Source organism: Budorcas taxicolor, chromosome 24, assembly GCF_023091745.1.
Source record: "Budorcas taxicolor isolate Tak-1 chromosome 24, Takin1.1, whole genome shotgun sequence".
NCBI classification, from domain to species: Eukaryota; Metazoa; Chordata; class Mammalia; order Artiodactyla; family Bovidae; genus Budorcas; species Budorcas taxicolor.
This window is the reverse complement of record NC_068933.1, coordinates 32,280,687-32,289,924: the sequence shown is the minus strand read 5'-3', so window position 1 is coordinate 32,289,924 and position 9,238 is coordinate 32,280,687. Positions and strand designations below refer to the sequence as shown.

At 49.7% G+C, this 9,238-nt stretch overlaps 1 protein-coding gene across 2 annotated transcripts; it reads right to left on the bottom strand.

Annotated features, from left to right (window-relative positions):
• Positions 1-289: 289 nt before the first annotated feature.
• PLPBP (pyridoxal phosphate binding protein) lies at positions 290-8,742 on the bottom strand. Of its 2 annotated transcripts, none has more exons than XM_052661369.1 (8): positions 8,594-8,742; positions 6,243-6,350; positions 6,117-6,152; positions 5,556-5,631; positions 4,900-5,034; positions 2,957-3,099; positions 2,432-2,530; positions 290-1,565 (listed from the first exon to the last, which is right to left on the bottom strand). In XM_052661369.1, the coding sequence occupies exons 1-8, from the start codon at positions 8,690-8,692 to the stop codon at positions 1,434-1,436; spliced, it is 828 nt and encodes a 275-aa protein (XP_052517329.1). In that variant the 5' UTR covers positions 8,693-8,742; the 3' UTR covers positions 290-1,433. The 2 variants fall into 2 exon arrangements, with proteins under 2 accessions (XP_052517329.1, XP_052517330.1); XM_052661370.1 differs by having other exon boundaries at positions 2,957-3,075.
• Positions 8,743-9,238: the final 496 nt, after the last annotated feature.

Below are 9,238 nucleotides of genomic sequence, written 5' to 3'. Positions count from 1 at the left end.
TGAGATGGTTGGATGGTATCACCAACTCAACGGACATGAGTTTGAGCAAGCTCCAGGAGTTGGTGGACAGGGAAGCCTGGCGTGCCGCAGTCCATGGGGTCAGAGAGTCAGACACGACTGAGTGACTGAACTTTGGCCTAAGGCGCACCCTCCTCACAAGCTGTGCAATGCCAGGATGGGTGTGGTGGCTTCCAGTTGGGTCCAATGCCCCCTCCTGTTAAGACTCACTCACTACACCAGATCGTAGAAAATAAACCTTTTAATTGCTTTGTAATTAGCACAGGTGTAATTTAAACTCATACTTTTATTTAATAGATGCTGAATTATCACACGAGAGCTTTGATTGAAACAGTATAGGAATTGTAATGGTTTCAGTTTTACAAAATTGCATTCGGCAGCAGCATCATGGGAGTTTTCATACAATAAAAGACTGGGGTTTGAATAAATAAGAAAAACCCACCTAGAAAACAAACAACGACCCAGACTACAGCTGTTTGTCGAGACTGCCCGAGAATTGTGCTTTCTGGGTTTTGAAGAGCTAGCTACTCTATTGACAATCTAGAGTTGCAAAATCCTGGCTTATAAATACCGTCAGGAGGGGAAGCTATAAATGCGCCTAAAAAGTACTCCCAGGAGTAGGACCCTCAAAGCCAAGTCTTGTGAAACTGTGAGCCTGAACTGGCTTTGGGGGAAATCTTTAATCTCTGGGGAACTACTGGAGATCCACTGGTGTTTGATGTGAAATCACCACAGCAAGGACCGCGGTGGGGGAAAAGTCGTATCATTGGACTCTCATCACCACAGGGCCCTGGGTAAAAGCTCAATGTCCTGTCTCTGGAGGGGATGGTAGGAAGGCCCAAGGCCCGCTCATGGTAGTTGCCCTGTAATTTTCAGGGTCACAGGGTGGTTGATGGATGACACAACTCTCATCGGCCACAATGTGGGTGTGCAGGGTTAACTTGAGCTGGGTCCTGAAGTTACCCGAACTGCCATCTGGAGTGGAGACCAATGTTAACTGGGTGGGATGGAAACTGGGGTGACAGAGGCCATGCTGCTCCAGTGTGGCAGAGGCGACTGCTCTGTGGGGTCTGTATGGAGATGGCAACAGGGATTTTCTATCCAAGTGGATGACGAGTGGGAATCCCTCTAACTGTGGCAATTACAGGCAACACCTAGGAAACGCATTCCTGGGCAAAGTTCAAGTTTGAACTCAACTCCTGGCTGTGGCCTGGAATCTGCAGGAACATCTGGATTCCTCAAATCTAGTCCAAAGCCACTGCTTGCAGCGAGCTTCCTGTGTCAGACACTAAGTAAGACGCTTTCCATCCACACACATCACCCTGGGCATGCTCTCGCCAGGTCCCCAGGAGGGCGTGGAGATGCGGTGACTCGGGGCCCGTGGGAGGACCCGGATTCCTGGATCCGGCTTCAGGTCAGTGTGCCTGGGCCGCCACCTCCGGGGCCTTCAGCTCTGCGGTGGGCTTGTCCGGGGCTGCTTTCTTGGAGTAATCTCGCTCTCCAAAAATGGTGCTTCCGATGCGGACGTTGGTAGATCCCACTTCAATCTGTGGGGGAAGAAGGAGGGGCTACGTTTAAAAAAATGAGGTGCAGCAGATCCTGAAGCTGTGTCTCATACGACAATGCAGCTGAAGGACTGTAGGGCAGTGGTCCAGCCTAAGGGGTGTTTACGAAGTAGGTAAGGATTCCCTCTGCTTCTGCAGAGACTGAGGAAGGCGACTGGCACTTAGTGGGCTGGGTGACAGGGGTGGCAGCCGTGCAGGACACAGCAGCATGACAGAGAGCCGTCTTGTGGCCCACACGCCCTTCTCACATGCTGGGGTTTCAGAGATGAGCAAGCCTCCCTGTGAGTTAGCGAGCAAAGGATCGAATTCCATTTTATGTAGAAACACCAACCATTTTTGCATCATGTTAATATACTCTATCTTCCAATTGTGCGACTACTATAGATCCAGAGGAAGGTTTTACAGTGTGGTTCTTGGAACTTGATCAAATTAGCCTCCGCTCTGGAAGATCGTGTATGTGAGTTGCTAACACAGCACATCTACCAGTGTGCTCAGAGCTGCTGCATCCTGGGGGATCTATGCGCACGATCAGACACTTTGTCAGGACTCGGTGTCATATGACCACGCCCAAGCATGAACACAGGGAAACGCCTTTTTAAAAAGCTGCAGTTTAACTTCTTTCGATTTTCCTTTAGATCCCACTTAGGGAATTAAACTGAGTTGTGGTATTTTGTTTGTTTTTAATGAGGGGTCAAGCTATAATTTCTATACAGTTCATTTGAAAAAAAGAAGGGGCCGGGGACGTCAGCATAGGTGAGAGACACTGCTGCGTGTGCCTTGACGCGACGGCGAGGCGTTGCCTTTGGACCTGTCCTGCAGGCACCCGAGGGCGCCCGGGAGATACTCACCGCGTGCTGGAAGTCCACGGACATGCCCATGCTCAGCTCCACCTGCTCGGGGGCGGCGCCCAGCTTCCTGCACAGCTCCTCCCGGAGGGACAGCAACACCTGATGGGGAGACAAGTGTGATGCCGTTTTACTCCTGCCTTCTCCGAGGATGGTGGAGAGGAGCTGAATCTCAACACCTCTGACAGAGACTACTTCTTTATTCCTCATGGCTTTGAGGCCTGTCAAAATCACAAGTCACTGAAAGGGTTTGTAGTGAACTCTCCTTCTTTCAAGAAACTGTCACTCGTTGGAGAGGAAGCTGGAACTCCTTTTCTCTGGAGACCGTGTGTCAGGCAGGTTCAGACTGAGTGAAGGGTCTGTGGGGGTTCGGGGGACCTGTCCCCGTTTTCCGTATGAGGAGTTTAAGAAGCGGGTTATGAAGTAGCATGGCAAGAGGCGTCTGGAAAGCCTGTGGGGCTGATGGCAGCAGCCAGCCCCGGGTACCCTCAGCGGACGTGAGCAGCGCCCCCCACCCAGGCCGAGTACCTGGAAGTCCGGGTTCGGTCCTTGACTGAGATCGTGCCCGAAGCTCCCGATGGTCATCAGCCCCACGAACTCCAGTCTGGGGCACTTGGCGTTGATGTGCTCCACCAGGGCCGCCGTCTCTGCAGGGGGCAGGCCATGTTTGCCTTCACAAAAGACAGAAGACCGAGAGGCTCTAGGAAGCCAGAGGAACACCCCTCCCCAGGACAGGGGAGGCGACTCTCAGGCAAGAGGACTTCTTGGAGAACTTGTCCTCAGGACTGAAATGGTGACTTTACACTGAGGTGTCTGACTGTGTTGCTCCCCTTCTGACCCGGTCCTGAGTGTCTCAAGGGAAGAGCTATAAACTGGATTCTCTTTATTCTGTCTCAGCATCTGAGCACAGATAGAGTGGAGGGAAAAGGGAAAAAACAAACCCAAAACACTGCTTTTCTTAAAATAGAAAGAAAAAAAATATCTGGAACTTTCCTGGCGGTTCAGTGGTTAAGATTATGTGCTTTCAGTGTGAGGGTGGGGCGGGGAGCCATCGGGTTTGATATCCCTGGTCAGGGAACTAAGATTCTGCATGTTGGGTATGCAGTGGAGCCAAAACATTTAAAAAGAAGAACAAAAAAAACACCAAGAAGACTCACACTGCCCAAACGCCAGATAAACCAGAGAATTATTTTTCAAAATCTGGCACTTCTACAGTTTCATTATTAGTGGAATTGTAAAAACAAATAAAAATGAAGTATGTATCATACAGTTTTGACTAGAACTTCGCAAAATTTACCTGATCTTGTTCATTAAAAAACCAGAGAAGGAGCCTGTGGCAAAACATTACTTGTTATGCAGGTATGAGGACAGATTCTGTCCCTCCCTCATTTAACAAAGAGAGATGCTAGTAACACTCCAATCTTTAATTAGGGCAAATGATAGCCATTGATCAAGAAATGCTGTAATGGACTCCATCAGGAATCCGTTTCAGGTTTACCTATCAGGATAAAGTAATGTATAATCTAGGTGCATGTACAGATAATGCTGATTGTTAAGATTTAATGAATGTTTACGTACCAGGCACACACGCCAAGTCCCTACAGTTTTTTTCTTTAATGCAGCAGCTCTGTGAAATAAGTGCTCTCACTCTCTCCATTCTAAAAAAAGAGGAGACTGAGGCTCCGGGAGGCTAAGGGCCTTTCTCGAGGCCACAGGGCCAGGAAGTACAGAACTGGGATGTGGATCCCGGCAGCCTGACTCTAGGCCCCAGGCCTGTTCCTTCAGCCTAAGCTCTATCAGCAAACGACTGGTCTGTAAACACGGATTCTTAGCAAACAGCTAACAAGTAAGACGCACAGGCTCCTGTACCAACAGCTTTACCTCCATCTCCACATTCAAGCCTCGCAACACCCTCGGAACTACCGCTCTGCTATCACTGGCAGGTAAGCAAAATGAAGGGTAGGAAGGTCAGGTACGTCACTCAAGGTTCCAGCACTGAAGCGTGGTGGAGCTCAAACCCCAGGTCTGCCTGGTTCCAGGCCCAGGCTCTGATTTCTGTGCTACACTGCTAACCCAAGCACCCTGACTGGTGCCCACAGTGAGTTTTGTTTGATTTTCTCCCAATAATGGAAACATGATTTTTTAAGGTTTGAGAAGTATTACACATGTAAATTCACAATCTCTTTTGGGAGGGAGGGTGACCTGCAGGAATTTTCAGGATCAAAGTCACACAAGCCCCTTCTTGAGTCCCCCTGCCGGCCTCTTCAGAAACTAAGAACGCATTAAAGAATTAGATGTGGACTGGTTTGGAGGTCCTTGTGCCACCAAGACCCTACATACAACAGCTTATTTAACGGCCCTGTGAGCTCCTTCTGTGACCTACTGCATCGGGTGTTTAGGCCTGCCATCCGTCCTGCGCTCCACCATGTCCTAAGGGGAAAAAGTCTGCCACCCCCCGTCTGCTCACTTACTCTCCTCTCCGCTGGTGTTTATCTGGACCATAACCTTTAACCTTTCGGGGGAACCTTTTTTCTGCCACGCACTGTTCACTCTGTCTGCCAGCTTCACAGAATCGACCGTCTCCAGCATGGAGAGGTTGGGGACAGCTGTAACGAGAGGGAGGTGAGGTTATAGTAGCCGTAACTGCTGAGCCTGTACGCCACACCAGAAGCCACTGCAGTGAGAAGCCGGTACAACAGAACGAAGAGTACCCCGCCTGCAGCGACGAAGGCCCAGCACAGCCAAAAATAAATAGATAAAAAGGAAATTATGTTCATTACACAATGAAATGAACCTCAAACAAAAAAAAGGAAAAGGACAAAAGTGTTTCCCGTGCTAGCCAAAAAAATTTATGGGCTTCGATTCCTTCTTATTTCAAAAACCGCCCCAAAAATGCACAATGTGTGCTAGGGTAGGTTTCCAAGTATATAATACCCAGCCAACTGTGAGTTCATTTTGTTCTTATCATGATGTTTTCCCTTTAATCAAGAACTAAGATTTCTTTCCCAAAAGAATCCCCAAAGCATAAATGAGGAATAATCTAAAATATTTTCTCTTCCACAGAAGGGACTGTATGTGATACAATGATGAAAAAAACTGTGTCTTCATATTTAGAGTTTTATCTCACCCATCAGTTTGTTGACATTCTGTTTCTGTAGATGGCCAATGAAGTGCCATTTGATTTCAGGACACGAAGACAGAATCTGAAGAGAAAGAGGTGGTCACGTTTAATTCAGAGGGAGGGCTGTGGAGGGCTTGCCAGCTCACACACTTCTCACATTCCTGTCTCACCTTTCTGGTCTAAGGGATAAACCACTATTGCATCTTCAGTCAGGCCCTTAAAGACACTTAGAGAAAAACTGAAGACTTCTGTTTCTCTTCCTTGTTTCTGTCAACTCTTCCCTTCTTTCAGATACCTCCCCTTGAGAAGAAACTGACTAAAGCTTTCAAATCTCAAAAGGATCCAAGGTTACAGCAAGCTTCTAAAATCATCATCTTCAAAAAGCCACAAAGAAGAAAACGGTCTTAAGAGAGAAAGTCTAGATGATAAATATTTGGGGCTCACAGCGAATGCAGGCATTTCTACCATCAGCCTGACCTCCTGCTCTGAAACTCAACTACCAAGGTGGGTCTAATGTTCCAACTAAACAGTCAAGATTTAGATACAAAGAATTCAGATTCCACTTACTTGAGGATTTGATGCTTTTTCAAGCAGTTCCTGAACCTACAGAGTAAAAAATAGAGTAAGTCAGAAGCCTGGCACATCTGACTCTTCTGAGGGCAGCTTACAGGCAGGAAAAGGGCCCTCACATACATAGTTCTCCCCGAAAGTGCGTTGCCCGTGACTGTAGGCCTCTATCACCATGTCTGCAGGTTTGGTTTTGCTGACCGCAACTAGCCGGGGCTGGATGGCTGGGAGATCCTGCCAAGAGGAAAAGAGCCAGATGAGTCAATGTTTGGACTTATTATCCCAATAAGTCCTGTAGGGCATCCCGTAGGATGGATCGGCAGAGACCTTTACTTGGCATTTGATAAGATCCACTTTTCCAATACAGTAGGGCTATCAGTATCAAATAATGTTGATGAAATGTCTTTTGTATGCATGGCATCTAAATCTAATATGTTAGCCACCTTAATATCTAGCAGAGCAGAAGGGACTACCCTGGTGGTCCAGGGGTTAAGAGTCTGTGCTTTCAGGGGGCGTGGGTTTGATCCCTGGTCGGGGAACTTAGATCTCACATGCTGTACTACATGGCCAAAAAATAAATACACGTAAGAAAACTAAATTAAAAAAAACATCTAGCAGAACACCTTTCCCTCTCAGGAGAGCTGGGCAGGTAAGTAAAAGCTTTATCTCCTAGGAGTGTGGTCTTTAACCAATATTACCAGTATCATCTGGGTCCCCTCCTGACCCACTGAGTCCTAATCTCAGGATGGAGTCTGAGAGTTTCCTTTAAAACAAATTCTTCAGCTGAGTCTCTTGCATGGCAAGGTTGGAGGTTTAAGAATCACTTAGTTAAGAAAAGGCATCACTCTCTGACTAGAAGGGAGGCCACTTAAAGCTCCTAAAACCCCAAGGTCAACAGTTCTGGAAACTCATTGGGATCCTGGGGTAGTTATCAATACTGTCTACAATATTGCCTCTCAGAAGCAGCCTTAGGGTAACTCTGCAATTTATGTGGCAGAACCAGTGGCAGAGGGGCGTCCCTGGTGATCCAGTGGTTAAGAATCTGCCTTCCAATGGAAGTTCCATCTCTGATAGGGGAACTAAGATCCCACATGTCTTGGGGCAATTAAGCCGACGTCACAACTAGAGACAAGAGGGCGTGCCACAACGAAGATCCTCGTGGTGCAACTAAGACCTGATGCAGCCAAATAAATAAAATATTGAAAAAAAAAAAAAAAGAAATGAACCAGTGGCAAAACTGAAGCTTCCCTCCCTCAGTCGGTAAAGCATCCGCCTATAATGAAGGAGACCGGGGTTTGATTCCTGGGTTGGGAAGATCCCTTGGAGAAGTAAATGGCAATCCATTCCAGTATTCTTGCCCGGAAAATTCCATGGACAGAGGAGCCTGGCGGGCTACAGTCCGTGGGGTCCCAGAGAGTCAGACTGGTCTGAGCGACTTCACTTTCTTTCAAGGTTAACATCTACTTAAGAAGTGAAGTGAAGTCACTTAGTCGTGTCCGCCTCTTTGCGACCCCATGGACTGTAGCCCGCCAGGCTCCTCCGTCCATGGGATTCTCCAGGCAAGAATACTGGAGTGGGTTGCCACTTCCTTCTCCAGGGGATCTTCCTGACCCAGGGATCGAACCCAGGTCTCCTGCATTACAGGCAGACGCTTTAACGTCTGAGCCACCAGGGAAGCAAACATCTACTTAAGAGCCAAGCAAAGGCTACGCTAATGCAGGTCTTCTGTCTCCAGGCCAGCACTCTGAGCTCTGACACCATAAATGCTTGAACAAAGAACTTTGACCTCTCTCCATTCAAGCCTGGCTCACTCCACACCATTCAATGTAAAACTTGCACTTGAGGGAGGCAGGTACTGACCTCTGAATAAATAAATAAATAAACAAACTCCAAGAGAAGACTAAATATAAACAAGGGAGGAAAAATCTCCCCCTAAACTGCTTGGGATTGGATGTCAGTTCGCTGCTGCCTCAAACGTGCAAGAGCAGCTCTGGGTGCTCCTCAAGTCGGGTCAATTCACCCTCTCCTTCGCTGGCGCGGCGCTGACATTTACTTTATGAACAATCTACCGGCTGAGACGCTGCCACACACGTGATCCCCGGCAGACCTGGCCTCCTTTGGGTGCTCCTGTAGTGGGCGTCTTCTCCTGCAGTCTCGATACAGGCCTGGCCCCTCTCCCCTCTGCCAAGGCTGCTGACCCCTACCACGAAGCGGGATGGACAATGGTCGCGTTGCCTAGAGACTGGTCATTTTCCTTGGATCGCTAACCTTCAGAAAACCTGACAGGAACTGGGGGACCCCCTTAGCCTTCGCTAGCCTTCTGGGGGGGCTCTGCAGCTTGCGCCAATGCCAAGGCAGCGGGCAGGTCCCGCCCCTCCAGGAGACCCCTCTGCGTCACCGTGACGACCCGTTCCCACGCAGGTGTCCCCCTTTCTCGGCGCGGCCGCCCACAGTCCCCGCGCGGTCCCCTTCCTCACCCGCGGCCGCCGCGCCACCGCCTGCTGCACGCGCTCGTTCACTGCTCGCAGAGCGAAGCCGATCCCCAGCTCCGCCGACATGCTGCCAGCTTTCCACATCCCCCAGGGACCAACGTGGAGCCCCGGGCCCGCGCACCCCGGGCAGAGACCCCTTCCGGTCCCGCCCAGCGCGGGTTTCCGTGAGGCCCAATCACCACTAAGCACCGGGTCGTTTTAGCCAATCGCCAGCGCGGGGTGGGACGAAGGTGGTGTGGCGGACAGCCCCGCCCCCAGCGACGCCATCTTGGGGAGGTCGCAGCCGGGGCCGTGTGAGGCTCTTGGATGCCGCTGGCGTCCTTCCGGGTGCCGCCGCCCGCCGCCCCGCCGCCCCCGAGGGATGCAGAGAACCTAGCGTGCTACCAAGGTCTTACTCCTCTAGCGGGGAGACGTGACTTTTATCTCAGATGATTCTTGGGAGGAACCGTTAAGAGAGAGAAAGCTGTTACTACAGAACTCGGCAGGATTTACATGCATGGCTGTTTTCCTCTGGTTATCCTTCAACTCTGTGCTGCCCGCTGTAAGCCACGTATGTAATTTAAATGTTTGGAATGAGTGAGTGAAGTCGCTCAGTCGTGTCCCGACTCTTTGCGACCCCGTGGACTGTAG

Coding starts and splice junctions, on each gene's coding strand:
- PLPBP (XM_052661369.1), bottom strand. CDS start 8,692: ATGTGGAAAGCTGGCAGCATGTCGGCGGAGCTGGGGATCGGCTTCGCT. Junction 5,632..6,116: donor AAAAAGCATCAAATCCTCAA/GTAAGTGGAATC, acceptor CTTTCTCTTCAG/ATTCTGTCTTCGTGTCCTGA. Junction 1,566..2,431: donor CCGTGGACTTCCAGCACGCG/GTGAGTATCTCC, acceptor CTTCCCCCACAG/ATTGAAGTGGGATCTACCAA.